The 16,564-nt window shown below is 38.8% G+C and overlaps 1 protein-coding gene across 1 annotated transcript in view; it reads left to right on the top strand.

Annotated features, from left to right (window-relative positions):
* Window positions 1-16,564, top strand: part of MFSD2B (MFSD2 lysolipid transporter B, sphingolipid) — a 40,816-nt gene that overhangs the window by 749 nt on the left and 23,503 nt on the right. The window contains exons 2-5 of the mRNA XM_075497830.1: window positions 4,996-5,112; window positions 8,958-9,082; window positions 12,614-12,737; window positions 15,013-15,091. Coding sequence (XP_075353945.1) covers window positions 4,996-5,112; window positions 8,958-9,082; window positions 12,614-12,737; window positions 15,013-15,091 — 445 coding nt within the window. The remainder of the gene's footprint in view (window positions 1-4,995; window positions 5,113-8,957; window positions 9,083-12,613; window positions 12,738-15,012; window positions 15,092-16,564) is intronic.

Raw genomic sequence — 16,564 nt, 5'->3', positions numbered from 1 at the left:
GAGGTTCACTCTCCTCAGGAAGCCTCATCAACTCCGAACTTCCAGATGACTCTTGCGAGTATCTAAATGCTCTTTAGGCTCGGTGCTTGCCGAGATAGGGGTGGAGAGGCAGATAAGAGGTGAGTGAGGACTCCCATTGCCCCGTGGCTCTTGAGGGGGCATCTGGTAAAAATGGGAAGGGGCAGCTTCAAAATAAGGGGGCTGAGGTAACCTTTCCACAGTGTGGTGGAGGGTGTTCAAGCCATGGAGCTTATCAGACGCTGCGGGCACGTGCTGTTCTGGCTTGAATTTTTGTGTTCATAAGGCATCTGGGTGAATTCATGGGAGAAATCTGAAGATTTTGAACAGAGATAAGCCATGTTTGGCTCACAGAGCCCCTCAGTGCTACATTGCTGGCAGCTGGAAGAATATCCTAGTTAATCACCGCTGTATCCTGCCTTGTTCGTATGCCCTTTCTAGGTGTCTGCACCAAAGCCTTGCTCCTGTTATTTCTTCTACTGAGGGGTGGGCTGATGTCACTAAGAAACCTGAAAACAGTCCTCAAGCTGCTTGGTATGAGGGATCTGGGATGCCACCTGTGACTATCCCACTCAGGCTTTTAAGAGGCAGTTGTGTGGTCACTCACAGAACAGAAACATTACCAGTATTAATTCTACATTGAGAGAAAAGCTGACTCAAAAGCTGCTCCTCGTTAGCTACATTTTCATTGTTTCTCAGATAAACCTAGACTAGCATTTATCTTTGAGTCACAGGTTTTGCTCTCTCTTCTTACTGCTTTTAAATTACTTGTTGGCTCAGTTCTGGACTCGACTGATAAAGAATAGCTTAGGACAAAATGCGGCTGCTCCCTATGCCCATAATGTTCATGCAATATCTTCACAAGGTTGCAAAGAGTTGTTTTCAATGTGCTTAAATACTTTCTTTAGAAATAAGATGATCTGTTATAAACATTGTATTCAATTTCTGTTCTGTTGGGGAAGGGAAAATTTACAAGCAATGAAAAGTATGGTTTTAACTTACAAGAGAATTAAAAATAAAGGAACTACAGTGTATGAGATGCATTTGTTTTCTATAACAATGTTTAAACTTACTCTTCTATTTAAGGAGCAAAATCAAATCTCTCCCCTATTAAGCCTTCTTGGTTTACCTTGAAACACAATTAACTTTGATATGATGGGGATATGTATAAGTACAACATTGTCAAGTTAATCTAAGAACAAAAAAAGATTATAACTTCATTTGACCTTTCTTTCTCTTATCTCCCACCCCATCCTCTCATGTTTCTTCTAAAGCTGTAGAAGCAATTTGATGTTGACGTCCAACTACACCACAGGGGTTTCGAAACAAAATTTTCATTGTAAATACTTTGTATTTTGTTCCTTATTTGACCACTGCCTACACTTGCAGATCTCTAGTGAATTTTTGGAGTACTTCAAGATTACTCACAAACTTACACAGGTGAAAAAGCTTTCACTGGATTTCACAGAACTCAAGCAATTTCTGTTGCTTGAGGAAGCAATGCAGTGGGGAAATTCAGCCTTAAGAGAAAAACCCTGTTAGCTGCTCATAGCCAATGCACTGCCGTTGGTCATACTGCTCTGCACAAGTGCGATGTTATCCTTCTCGGGACAGTTTCTGGTGTCATTTATTAGCAATATCGTATAAACCCAACCAAGGGTGGGGAACTTACTCCTCTAGATCCTGTAATGGACAGCTGCCATGTGTATCTTTCCTACTCTTAATTGTAAGCCCAGGAAGTTGGAAAGAAGGAAATGTGTCAGCTTTACTGGTGCAGAGATCTACCTTAATTTTTACTGCTGTCTCATAGGATACTGAGGTAGAAAACATAGTGATATCTGTATAACTTCAATACAGAGAGTCAAAATAGATTATGAGCTGCTTCTTTTGGAAAGAGACACCAGAATGTAGAGTCTGAGTGATTATTTCTTAGCAGATAGAAACTCAGGAGCATTCAATGAAATTACCAGGCAGCAGAGCTGCAATGAACGCAGTGGCCTTTCTTTTCACAGTATGTGTCATTCATGTGTAGAACTGCTGTGGTGTATTATGGCTTAACATACGAATGAGTTCCAAAAGTAATTAGACGAAATAAAAAGAAAACAGGTATTGAACAGTGATCAAGATGTAACCTCCATTTCAGGAAGTTCATGGACTCCTGATTCGCTGCATTTCTGACACGTCTACCTATGCTATGTCTATGTCATGTATGCTATGTCTATCTGGCAGCTTGTTTTATTATGAAAATAACTTTCATAAACAAAATTTAGTGAAAACTACTGCTGTGACCAAAGTATTAACTTTGCTTCAAGGTGATCTGGGAGTGTGGTTCAGAAAGTAGCTGAGCAGCATCCTGGGGGTGTGTGGAATCAGAGTGAGACTTTTTAAAAAAATGTATTAAGACTGTAAATTTTCTAACCATGAAACTGATGTAAAGACAGGAGTACTGCCTACAGCCTGTAAGTTTAGATCTTGGTTGACTGTTTCCTGTACCACAACTTTAATTAGACTAATTCTTAAGAACTTAACATTCTTTGTGTTATAAAAGTATTTTGGAATCAAGTACATTATATAGAGACATTTACTTTTTCTGTGTTATCATGGCCTTAGCTATTGAAAGGACAAGGGGCAATGGTTTTAAACTGAAAGAGGGACATAGGAAGAAATTTTTACAATGAGGATGGTGCAACGCCAGAGAAGTTGTGGATGTCCCATCCCTGGAGGCATTGAAGGTCAGGTTGGATGGGGCTCTGAGCAACCTGATCTAGTGGAAGATGTCTCTGCCCATGGCAGGGGGGTTGGACTACGTGATCTTTAAAGGTCCCTTCCAACCCAAACCATTCAGTGATTCTATGACAGCTCCTCAAGAAAATAAACGGGAAAGCAACATTATGGATCTAAAAGTTTTTCTCAGCTTGTTTTGGGGGTGGAATGGGATACATAGCAGTGGTTTATGTCTCTTGATTTCAGCTGGAAGTCATCTTGCCAATGCTTGGAGATCAGAAGGGAAGGTATCAAAGGAAAATAAACTTTTAAAGTAATTTAATTTCTGGGAGGAGGGAGGTGAGGCTAGGAGAAGGGAATGATTAAAAAATAAAACTGTGATAAAGTTTAAAAGTACACAGCCCCCGAAGCAAAGCTCAAGAGGACTGTGTTGTGAGCCAAGCGAACAAGATTCTATAGACCCCACAAGTCTAGTAAAGCTCACCTTTAATAGGACTTATGTATGAAAAATGGAGAGTTACTTTGTACAGGAAATATGTATAAGTCTGTTTTTTGTGTTTAAAATCTCTTATCGAATTAAATAGTATATTGTTCTGATGAAGTGTGTCTTGTGACTGTTTACCACTCTTTTTTTTTTTTTTTTTTTTCCCCTGGAAAGAAGAAAATTGCCAATATGGAGTACAAGTGAGGTTTGCTGTGGCAATACCATTTTGCAGCTCGTGCCCTGACACTGTCTACTTTACTTGGGTGTAGTAACAGGATGCCACCCTGTCTTTCTCTGTGGAAAAACAAAAAGGAAAGAGTCTTGGTACTCATGCTTGCTTGTTCATGTCCACTCAGATAAAACAGCTCAAAAGAAAATGATTAGATGATGAAAGGCTCTGTCTAGAAGTCTAAAACTTATCAAAACTCTGTTAGGTAGTAAAGATGATGGTACTTAGTAAATTTAAAACTGTGCAGAAATTAGGTAATGTATCAGAATATTATCATTGTGGTGGATCTCATTACCATATCTCTATTTTTATCCTGATCTAATGTGAGAATTAAGGGCTTGTGTAGTCAGTTCAGAGAGAGGGCAGACCCAGGATTAATATTGCTGCTCCTCTTCCTGTTTTCTGGTTCCTGCTGACAGCAATCTTCAGAGAGGGATTGAAAGCCTAAAAGCCTAAATTTAGGTGGGATATGTTGTCCCTTTGAAAGGAATACAAGATTAATGAAGAGTCATTTTCTTCCTGTATTTTGAATTTTATGGCATCAAATTAAGTCTTAAGATTTTTTTTAAAGGCTTTCTAGTGTTCTGGAACTTCTACTATTGGAAAACATAGTGTTCTTCATTAGAATTTCTATTAGACTCTGTGCATTTTTTGTCTTTTAATTGCTGTTATGAATCCTTATTTTCAGCTTTTATCTTACTCTTATTTGGCAATTCTATTAGAGAATGTTCTTGGATGCTTACAGTACTTTTCAAACATGAAAGGGCAAATGAGAGAGCACAGGTTTGCAAAATTTTTTAAACACACCTAGAGTGACTTAGGAGTCCTTCCTAAAGAGGACTTGGGCCCCAAAATCACTTTCCCTATTATGCCAACTTTCACAAAAGATATAGAAAAGTCAAGTCAGAAGGAAGATGTACAAAGTCAAGTTACTTTGCCAGTGTCACACCAGCATTTTGTGACAAAGTAAGGAAGGAACGAAGCACAAATGTTTGAGCTCTATTCGGTCTGCATTTGACTGTGGAACTTTCCTTCTATGAATGTTGTCTAATTGCTATGGTATGAGAGTTTATATCAATTATTATGGTCTGAAAGATTAATATAATAAATTATTTTTTAAAAAAGTAAAAAAGTTTTCAACCTTTACAAAAATCTGAATTAAACATTCAAAGACAAAACTAAGCTCAGAAAATAGTGTAACAGTATGTGCGCTTCTTTGCTGCTTTTTGCCTGTTTGTAGACTTGTTCCTTTTTAATAGCTTGCGGGAAGCAGGTAGGTAAGCCTAGATTCCCTTGTAGGAACACTGTAATCTGTTTTTAGGGGCTGAAATAAGGAACAAAACCATTAAAAATCAAAGCAATGAGCATCCAAATGCCTGTTGATGATAGGGGTTGAGGGCATATGGATTTATTAGTGGAATAGCTGTGAAGCGAATACCTGAATCTGATGTTAACCTTGGACTTTAACCTTATGAATTCCGTAGCTTTTAACTCGTGTACCTTGTTTTTCTCATCATTTGTTCTGCTTCATCCTGAACAGGAATACAGGCTCTCAATTTGCAGCAAAATATGCTATGCCATAGGAGGTGCCCCAAATCAAGTGGCAGGGAGTGCTGCTGCTTTCTTCCTGCAGATCTACCTGCTAGATATAGCCCATGTAAGTAGTACAAGAAAACGTTACAGAGTGTAGACTTACCTCAACTCTGATGTTGTCAAAAATGTCCCTGGAATACTAAAAGGTGAATTAGCTAATAAAGCTTTTAAATTGTCTTGTTATCGTTGCCTCTAGCTGTTCAGCATCCTGGAAACTGTAGAAACTTCTCCAGAGCTTTTTTTTTTTTTCCCCCACTAGTTTTCTTTCTGTCTTGAAGTGGCCATTGTTTGCTTTTAGTTTGGGATCATTAGTAGAGCTTTAGGCACTATAGAGCTCACACACTTGCAGACACAAGAAAAAGCAGTTCTCTGTGTCAAGAGTCAGAGTGTAAGTTATGAGACATTCGAAACATTAATAGGACCGTGTTGAGGTTGTGAAGTTTTGTTCATTTGGTTTAGTTAAAAATCAGTGCAGTTGCATCCAGTAGTCAACATAATTCCACATAAATTTTATTTGGTTTGTCTAGGATAGTTTCTTTGCAAAGAAAGCTGAGTTATCCTTCCTGAAGGTTCTTTGCTTCCAGTCTGTGGCTTTCTGGTGCAGAAGCAGACCTGGTAAAACAAACAGTAGGAGTCATCCCATTCATCTGACTTTCAGCTGCTCCAGCTAGATTTCAGGACAGCAGAGAAACAAAGAAAATCAATCCATAAGCATTTTTTACTGTTTTGGGTTGTTTTGTATGTCTGTATGGTAAGTAGGTGGGACAGATCAAGTATTATAGCATAGAAAAAAGGATTTTAGGGAGATGAGGCCAAATTGCAGGCACTGTGAGAAGAGCTTACATAAGTGGCTTTCAGCATTGATGACTTTTTATTTGCTGGAAAGAACAGGAGATTCTGGATGAGATATTGTTACCCATTTGCTGTTTAAGATGTAGAAAGACAGGATATCATGACTGGGGGAGTGGAGGTGTCCAAAAGATTGGGTTTATGGTTTTCCTGTAAAAGTCTGATATCAGAAGCTGAGGTGTGATTTACTTGATAAAATTGGCAACACAATAAGACTGGCATGTAAAACTGAGGTCTTGAGTGTCTTGTTGAGGTCAAAGTCAGAAGATCTAGAAAAGGGGCCAGTTCTGGACAGCAGTGTCAAAGGTGGCAAGTGGATGGTGTGGAGTCTGAGGAGTTGGAGGTGGAACAGGTAACTTGGAGATGCAGCAGGGAGGTGGATGCAGCTCTGACTACAGTTGTTTCACACTTACATCAAGGATGGCAATACAAGCCATTGGAGATGATGAAGCATGAACTGAATGAGAAAGACAGTAATACAAGTTTCCCAGGGTGCTTATAAATATGGCAATTTCCTGACCCTCTGCTTATCACAGAAATTGAAAATTCTTGAAGCTAGGGACTGTTTATTTCTTTATCTGTTTGTGTACAGTGTCCAGAAAGCTGGGGTCCCATTCCTGCATCTTTGGGCACTACCTAAATAAATGACATAATAATAATTATTTTGTTAACAAGCACCTACTGAAACCCAATAATTTTGCTTAATGTTTGTAATGACACACTTACTACTTCATTAAGGGCCTTAATTATTTGTTCCTTGATGGTTTAGTTTGTTCTCTGAAGTAATCCTGCAGGGACAGGATTTATTTCAAGGCCTGATAAACAGCTCTGAAATCCTGTGGTTTTTTCCACACATTTTCAGGGGAGAGCATGTAATTTTATAGTCACTACCTGGATTTAATTCTTGCCCACTTAGAGGGCAGAACTGTTCTAGCTCTTTGAGAGATTGGGAAACTCACTAGGTGTAATCTTTCTTACATAATCTGGATCCTTTCTGAGAAAATTACATTTGTATTCACTTTTTGTAGCTTATAGTTTTTCCTTTTGAATTCCATATTCCACCTAAATTACCTGTATAACCTACAGACATATAAATGTAATTCCAAACCACCACAAATTACTAGAAAATACCAAAACCTCTGATAATAGGTTGCTGATCTTTATTCCTTTTGAGATGGGTGAATTTAGTGTATTTTATCTTGTATTTTATTGACACTGAGAAGTTTCTGGCTTTGGTGCTGACAGACACTGTCTAGATTGAGGAGTTAAGAAAATGCAGCCAAGGGATGTATAAGCCCCTACCGATGATGAAGACAGGATGACTATGCAGACTCCACTCCTAACATATGAGAGGTTTTAATTTTCCTCAAGGCTTTCTTCCACTTCTGTTTATGTAGTAACCACTTCCTTTCTGTCTATTCACATTATCTGAACAAAATACCAATGCAAAACCCACCTAATTTGAAATTTTCTCTCTCTGTGTCCCTCATCACTGTGGTATTTCAACCCCTGTATCTTTCTGACTGCTGTTTTGTTCTTGTTTTCGCTGACCTGTCTCCTGAGAAGCAGTAGTGACTTGTGAGCAGTTCCAGTGCAGCCCCAATGGCAAGTCTTCCTCAGGGCTGGTGGGTTTCTTGCCACCCTAGCTGTGGGAGGGTACAAGTCAGCGAAGGTGGGTGAGGTGAACATCATCAAACTGCTGTGGGACACAGCCCAATGCTCATCCCAGCCTTGTCCTACAGTGCAGCAATAGGACGCTTGGAGAGCCACTGTCGTTACCTGCTGGAGACTACCATTCCCAATCCTTCCCTGTTCATAAGCTTTCTAGGGTGGAGTAAGTGTCTTGCAGCTGGTAGTGTCTGGAAGATTGGCTGCCCCTGCAATTTCACCTAATTTGGGCTAAAATTTAACACATGTGACTACAGAAGTGCATAGCATCTGCCTTTTACAAAGGTCATCCAGGACATCTCAGAGATTATTGCTTCTTTCTTTCACTTCTGAGGGAATACCTACAGCAAACTCTGCAGGCAGGGGACCTGCACCAGCTGGAAGCCATGTGATGCTGCCTAGGAGGCAATAAGCTCTGCAGAAAAGCAGGGGATACTAGCTCAAGCTTGGTGTTGTATCAGCTGCCTTCGCCAGGCTTCCCGCTGGGTTGGAGCACTTGATAGCGTGAAGCAGCATATAGGTGAAGGGGTTTTGTCTGCAGTTGCTGTTTAAGCCCCATAGGCTATTTCAGCAGTCTCTCGCTCTCTCTTTCTTCCCCCCACCTTTTTTAATCATTGTGTGATAAGAATTCCTAAGCTCTCCACAGATATATGTGAAAAATAACTACATTGCTTGGGATAAACTGTAATTCTATATAGGCACTTAAGTATGGTCCTCCTGGGTTAACTTCAAAGGTTTTTCTACTTGGCCATTTTATTCTTACATAATCTGTGAACATTTTTCAAGTGAGATTTGTTGGACGTGTGCTGGCAACTTTGATTTGGACAGATGTGCCTTATGCAGTTCAGTTGTCACAGTTCAGTTCTGAGTGGATAAAATCTGCTATGCTACAACCTCTTCCACAGCCACATGCCACCAGTTGGCAGTCTTGTTGGTAATCGCAGGAGATGAAAAAACATGAATGCATATAAACATTTCCCTCTACTTTTTTCCAGATCAGGTCAAGATAAAGATATGGGGAAATGGGGCTGTGTGGGGAACAAAGTGAGAGGATAATTACAGAGGGACTCTGACAGGTTTTATGACTAAAACAAGGACTTTAGTCTACTATTTGACTATCTGACTCATTTTCCTAGTTCTAAACACATTCATAATCTATCCTTCCTTGCACTTTTCCCCTCTAATCCCTTCTTGCATGGTGCCTGTCTCAATGTCTCATTTGTTTGCTATGGGTAACCAATAGTAATTTCTATGACAGCAGCAGACGTTTTGTAAATGAACTAGCATTATTCTTTAAAACACTGAGTTTTTTTTCTGGGAAGTTGCTTTATGCTGTTTCATTGTATTGTGAAACAATGGCTCTTGTTTACAGTATTCTGTCTGTACTTTCAGATTACTCCGTTTCATGCCTCTTTGGTGCTGTTCATTGGCAAAGCCTCAGGTGCAGTTACTGATCCTGTTGCTGGGTTTTTTATTAGCAAAAGTAGATGGACAAAAATTGGCCGGCTCATGCCTTGGTAAGCATAAATGTGTACATATATTTGCATATATATATATGAATATTGTATGTATGTGTGTGTGCTGTGATCATACAGTCACCTTATTGAATTAGACTCATTTTTCTTTGCCTGTTTCCCAGACAACAGTGATTGTATTCATTCTACATGTATAAAATCAAAAAGAAAAATTGTCCTGTCATCTATTTCCCTTTAACTTGTTCACCCATGAAAACATAGAAGAGATTTTCTACCACTGGAGACACAAACAAATAAAGCCAAGACACTGCGTTGTTAACAAAACTGGAAGCTCGGATCTAAAACTTTCTTGAATCTGTGGTTGAATTTTCATCTTCGTCTAGATTCCTTTAGTTTGGCTTCACTCCTCCACAAAGTTGGAACTCTTTTCTACTTGTGTCCTAGTGTGCCTTCACTTCTCACATCAGCCTTTCAGGAGCTTTGTTAACTTTAATTCTGTAGGCCTTTCAATTCAGTAAAGGATGTGTGCATGCGTGTGGAACAGATGTGACACCATGGCACTGAAGGGCTCAGCAACCAGCACTGCCCTGACACTCCGTTACATTCTTCCTTACAGCAGTCATTCTGGTCCTGCTTCTCTTACATCCCTGTAATCACAATACTTAATTAAAAAATCACGATTACTTTTATAATGAATGAGATGCTTTAAGATTTTGATCAGCATTTCTAAAATATCACAGTGTGATATTTCACTGTGACATACTTATCCCTTATGTGCGCTCTAGCTAGTACACGTGCTGTCCGTGTGCTATAAGGAGAGGTTAAAAGAATGAATGTTACTCATATAGGAAGGAGATTGACAGGTGTGAAGCAAGAAAATTGGAAAGGATTGGTCCATGTTAGAGGAAGCCAAGCTTGTCTATGCCACAGGGCATTTCTTTGTTGGGGTTTTTATATTTTGGAAGTCAAGGGGAGACTGAGTAGTTTGTGCAATAGGGAATCTTTCATCACTGCTCTATCTCAGGCATTATAAGGATGTATTGTAAAATATTTTGAATTAATTATGAATTTTGAATTAATATAACCCCCAAATTTGATTTACAACAAAAATCTAAGAGTAAATGTAGTATCCTGAGCAAAGAAGTTGAATTTTCATGGAAAATAAGCCCAGTTTTTTAGCTGGTGGTTGTCTTGCTGTCATCTGGTTTTAGGGCTACAGAAACTTGTCCGTGGGCAGCTTATATCTGACAAACAATAGAAGGCAAGTACATGTTGGAAGAAGGCTGAGATCAGCTGCTCTTGGCCCCAGCAGGAACAGGGCCTTCAGGTCGAAGTTAAGCTTTTCGTCATGAGCCCCATGGGGGAGGAGCTTGCGGCTCTTTCTCTTTTCAGGATTTGGTTTGTGGCCAGGTAAATGGAGTCCTTTTTAATGAGCACTGAATTAACTGAGTAACAAAGTTATTCAAAAAGAAAGTAATGACATTTTTATACAAATGCCATTAGATGTATTCTGATGCCTTTTTTTTTTCCAGTTCCCTGAAAATACTGGAAATACATGTGTTTAGCGTTAGTGTTAAATCGATGTTAGAATAACTCCCATCCTAGCACAAGCATGAATTTATCAGCCCTTTGCACTGTAAACCAACTACTGTACAACTTGCATTTCTAACAGGAAAAGTGTTTATCTAACCCGGCCTTTAATATGCGTTCATCAAATAGCTGCTTTCTTTCCAGAAGGATTTTGTCTGGTTTTTTGGTAATGGTAATTTTTTTCATTGGAATTTTGTTCCTACACTTTGGAGGTCAGAACATATTTATACAAAGCAACAAATGGGTCTTCCATTAGCTTAAAAATACTTCAGTATTTTGAAATTATTTGGACTTCTTAAGTATCTAGAGTGAAGCAATGGAATTGGCTCAGTCAGAAAAGCTTGCCAGCAAAGCAAGAACATTAGTAAAGAAGGTGAACATTTAATTATAGCTTAATGCTGTACTCAATATAATAAGAAGTCATCAATCACTACTGATCTCTTTTATGTAATGTGTTTAAAAGGCATAAGCAGACATTGACTTGAAATACACAAACTTGGTCAAATGTTTTGTCAAAGGAGATAATAGTAGACAATAAGATATTCAGCAACTTCAGCAAGGCTCTGAAAACTCACTGACATTAATAAGGAAAGGAAACGTGGAAAAAAGATGGAAGGGGTGAAGAATACTAAGAGGGTTATTGCTGAAAAGTTGCATGAAAAATTTGCTATGAAAATATTTTTCTGTGGTGACTGTCTGGACACCAGTCTGGAAGAGCTCACACTTTTGGTAGATTCCCTGACATGTGTTAGGATTTTACCCTTATTTGTGTTTTCTATTGCTGACCAGCTGTGGATGAACTGTGGCCTGGGGACTGAAGGGACAGAGAATACCAGAACCTGGCATTTTCCTTGTAAATGCTCAGCTCCCAGTGATGCTGTCCATCCCAAAGAGCAGTGTGGGAAAGCCATTGTTTTACTAAACTATTTACCCACATTACTCTTTTGTATTCCAGGTTTTCAGTTCATGATTGCAAAATAATCAGCTGACCCTAAATGTCAGTAGTGCTGTTGTGAAGGGATTAATCTGTTTTCTCTTTTACGTGTTTGAATATTTTTTGTTGGGATCTTGGTCATCTAATTACATTGTTTAATGTCTGTTTTACAAGAATACAGGAGAGCCCTGATGCTGCTGCAGCTCAGATGTTTAGGAAATAATAGCATCTGACCACTTCTTCCATATCGTGGAGTTTGACAAGTGGTGTTTGTCTGAACTAATGTTTAGACTAATTTAATTAATTGCTGGTTAACGGCAATGTCTGCAATTTAAGTTTCTGTGGTTCTTTTTTTTAAAGCCACCTTCCTCACGAGAAGATGATCCTTTTGTGTTTGAAGTGATTAGGAGTTTTGCTGTTGAGTTAAATGGAGCAAATTATCATATACCCAAGTAGATACGGACTGTAGGAACTTTTGCAGTGGGCCGTCCGTTATCTTTTATGCTGTTTTCAGCATTTTTAAGTGTATCAACGTATTTGCACTTGCTTGAAGTAGCAATGAAGAGGCTAAGTTGAGAGGAAAACTGAAGGCATTAACATTGGAAGAGGGAATCCTTGGTAACAAGTAGGTTCACGTAAAAATTGCTGAAGTATGCGAAGACATGTGACAATAGAGCTTAGTTTTCAGTGGTTCTTTCTAATAAATGTGTAGTCTGAGATGTACTAAGGAAGGGCAATATAGGTATGCTGTTACAGTGCATGTGCAAGGAAATTGTGTCTGTTCTGAGTGGGAGAGTAACTTAAGTATAGTCCTTTTCCTTCAGATTTGCTGGGCTTTTTCCATTTTATGGAAGTACTTGTATACATTTTATATTAATCTGTATATTTAATGCACGCTAACTTTTAATACTTAATATTGTAGTTAGAAAAACTGCACATAAATTAAATTGCATTATACTGATTATTAGCAGGAAAATTTAATGTGCTTTGCTATCATGCTTTGCTATCATTATGTTGAGATTGTTGACATGTGTTAATCTTCTTTGCAGGATGCTGGCATGTACACCCTTCACAGTAGTGTCCTATTTTTTTATGTGGTACATGCCTCCTTTTGTATTGGGAAGAGTTGCATGGTACCTGACTTTCTACTGCCTTTTCCAAGCACTGACCACAGTAAGTAGATTACAGGTCATGATGTTCTCAGCAGTAACTTGCTTGTTTTCTGTCTATGTTAATGCATTCAGATTTAGTAAACTGAGATTTACCAAAACTTTACATTTGATTTCAAATTCTAGTGAGTTTAAGGGATAGGCAGATGTCCCTTTACCAAATTCTCTGCTGGTTGATGGTTTCTGCCGATGCTTTCTCTGGCAAATGACCTGCTAATTCACAGAATCACAGAATCACAGAATTGTACAGTTTGGAAAAGACCTTTAAGATCATTGAGTCCAACCATAAACCTAACACTACCAAGACCACCACTACACCATGTCCCTAAGCACCTCATCCAAACGTCCTTTAAATACCTCCAGGGATGGTGACTCAACCACTTCCCTGGGCAGCCTGTTCCAATGCTTGATAACCCTTTCAGTGAAGAAAAATTTCCTAATATCCAGTCTAAATCTTCAGACAGATTACCTCCAGTCACTTTCATTGGCATTGCCCTAGATACTCAACTCATTCTTGTATAGATCCACAGAGACATTCAGATTCCTAATTCCAGTTAGACACCTAACTTCTCATAACTTCTATTTTCAGGAGCAGATTAGGAGACCAAGTAGGTTTGTGGCTCTAGTCCTGGGTGTTTTGACTCAAGCTAGAAGGCAATGAAAAGTCAGGGTACCAGAGCTGAAATAGCACTGATAGTAGTCATCATGATATTTATGCCTGGACAGAAGAGTTTGAGCACATGAATTTTTTAATACAGCCCAGAAGTTGCAATATTTATGCAGAAACCATCATTTCAGTGGATCCCAAAGAACTTCTCTGACACATTCCATACTGTAGATGTAGGGGTTGCATCACCCCGTTTTGCCTTGTAGCCAATATCAAGGTGAAATAAGGTATCTTCCCTGCAAAGCAGTATCACATAGCAGGTTAGGACTGGAAGTGAGACAGCTGCATTGCAATTTGGCAGGGTGTATCCTGGCTGATTGGATTTCACTGGATCACGTTTTGTAAAAGTGGTTCCCAGACATTTAAAATGTTTGTATTTCTTGTTTGGCTTTGGCTTTTCTCCTGTTTACAGATCTGTTGGACCTGGGAATTCTGTATTCTGGTGTTAAGTTGGAATGTTTCCCTAGGTCGTTTGTTTCCTCTGGAGAAAGGTGGTCCAGAAGACATTCATAATGGTTTAAAATAATTTTCTTCCCTCTCTGTTTTGAAGAAATAACACAGATTTTCCATGGCAGAGCTTTGAAAGTGGGTACACTTGCCATGTTTGCTGGAGGTGAACAGAAATGCATTTTGTATGAACAGAGTAGGACGCGGATTGCGAGACTTAGTTTGCCTGGCTACAGATCTCTGTGGTGGTGGAAACACCACAGAGAACTTGATTGTTCAAGCAGGTTCATGTCCCACTTCCACCTCACAATATTCTGAGAGTTTGGCCTGTGTGTTGTTCCAAGATTTTAGAAGTGATTTTTATTTTAGTTCAACACTGAGGACAGGGTCCCACTCACATTACCATCCAAAAGGTGAAGCCTTTAATGTTCAATAATTATTTTCAGTGAAGTACTACTGGAGATAAGGCCTCTCCTGCAGTAAAAGTGGGGCTCATTTACCCAGCATTGCAATAAATATTACCAGTGCATTGTTTCCACCAAGATTTTACAGCAAGGTAACAACTGCATGCTAGATACAGTGCTGTAAAAACAAACAAGCAACGCTCCTCATCTACCTTTTTGCCAGTGCATGGACATAGCAATTGGGTGTTTCATCCTATTCTTAAATTAAGGAGTGTGTGGCAAAATGGTGCTGAAGACAAGGTAGTTTTCACAATTATCTCCTGGAATTACATAGTGAGACAGATATTTGAAATATTTTGGAGATTTATACAGTCTTCTGGCTTGAATAAAGTGGAATATTGTATTGTCTTCATTATGGCTTTGCTTCCTGTTACTTAGCTCAAGCTAGGAACATGATAGTCTCCTAGTGCAAAGAAAACTAGATGCTTTATACCCTAGCTATGAAGAATTTTTTCCCAAGGAAGCTGAAGGAGCACAGCATTAAGGTAAAGTCTCATGGTAATTTATTATTTGTATTATGAAAGATACTTTTTTCCTCTTATATGCTTTACAAATCAGAAATAAAAGCCAGGTCTTTGTGCTAAAAAATACAATGTTCTAAATAAGTGAATTCCAAGCTCACATTAAACCATTTTCCTGGATATCAAAGGAATACAGCATTTACCCTGACATTTCCTAAGTGATGTTCTTTCTTTGCGTAGTTATTCCAAGTACCTTATTCTGCCCTCACCATGTTTCTCAGCACAGACCAGAAGGAGAGAGATTCTGCAACAGCATACCGTGAGTGTGATCTGGGCTTTCTCATGTGGATTAGGGCTGAATTTTATTTAAAATCATTCTCTATCTATAGGAAGTTCCTAATGGTTTGTGTCCCTAAACTGGACATTTATATGATATTTTTAATATCTGATGAAAAATATTTTGTCTTGTAAATGCTTCCATTTTTCTACCTAAATAGGACAAAACAACAAACAAAACAATAAAAATCACTCTTACCCAAGCCAGGACAGGGAATAATGATTTCATTTAAAAGTGATTTGTAGGGGAAAAAACCAAAGTGCTGATCTTTAACATTCAATTAAAGAAAGCCTGAAAGTAATTTTGAGTCCTTCTCTTTTCTCTTCTCTTCTCTTCTCTTCTCTTCTCTTCTCTTCTCTTCTCTTCTCTTCTCTTCTCTTCTCTTCTCTTCTCTTCTCTTCTCTTCTCTTCTCTTCTCTTCTCTTCTCTTCTCTTCTCTTCTCTTCTCTTCTCTTCTCTTCTCTTCTCTTCTCTTCTCTTCTCTTCTCTTCTCTTCTCTTCTCTTCTCTTCTCTTCTCTTCTCTTCTCTTCTCTTCTCTTCTCTTCGGATTTCCTTAGGTTTATGTGTTTCATGTTATAAATTCAAATCTCCAAGCTGTTTCCTTTGAAAAACTTTCTAGAACTCATAGAACCAAGACAGTTAACCCCACCAAAAGGAGAGTAATTTTGTGTGCATGTTCACAGCAACCGAAATCTCTCTTTTTCTTTAATCTGTGTTTATTTAATTCTAACATATACCAGGTAGTTTAAGGACGGATCTTGCTGTAATATAACTAGCACTCTGACTGTATTAGTTAAAAGAATGAGGGCTTCCAGACCATATCTCTGGCTTTTCAACAATAAAAACCAGACAAAGTTTTTGTTTTGAAGCAAATCAATCAGACCAAAAAAGTGCAATGCAAATCTTTTCAAGATTTCCTGTATAGATCATAAATTGAATGCAAGAACAGTTTCTTCCCTTCCTACTCTCTTCAGCTCTGTTCTCACGCCTTCTTTGTTATGTAACTCCTGTCTCTTACGGCCACCAGCATTAAGCAAGGTAAAGAGAAAAGAGTGCTCAAATGTCACATGAAAGACTTTTCTGTGTCTTAACTTGTCCTTCAGTGTTGCTTTAGAAAAACTTCTAATTTTTTTGGTTGCATCTGTTTTCTTTTCCTGGCAAGAGCCCTTTTCTTTTCCATTAGTCCTTCTAACCCGCAACATGCTTGCTTGAGTATGTTGAAAACTAGACCACATAGGCACAATGGCCACAAGTGCTAAAAAATCATGTCAGGAATTCTAGATACAATATCCCCTGAGCAACCCAATCCCTTTCCAGCCACATGGAGCAGTTGTAATTTGCATTATCATCAACTATCTCAAGAGAAAGTCTGGGCTAGCAGTCGTAGGACAGGACTAAACAGTGGGAGATTCCAGTTATGTTATATTCTTTGGCACTGACTGTATTCTGAGTCA

Source organism: Mycteria americana, chromosome 3, assembly GCF_035582795.1.
Source record: "Mycteria americana isolate JAX WOST 10 ecotype Jacksonville Zoo and Gardens chromosome 3, USCA_MyAme_1.0, whole genome shotgun sequence".
Taxonomy (NCBI): Eukaryota; Metazoa; Chordata; class Aves; order Ciconiiformes; family Ciconiidae; genus Mycteria; species Mycteria americana.
Note: the sequence above shows the minus strand (reverse complement) of the source record. Positions and strands in the feature narration are given on the sequence as shown.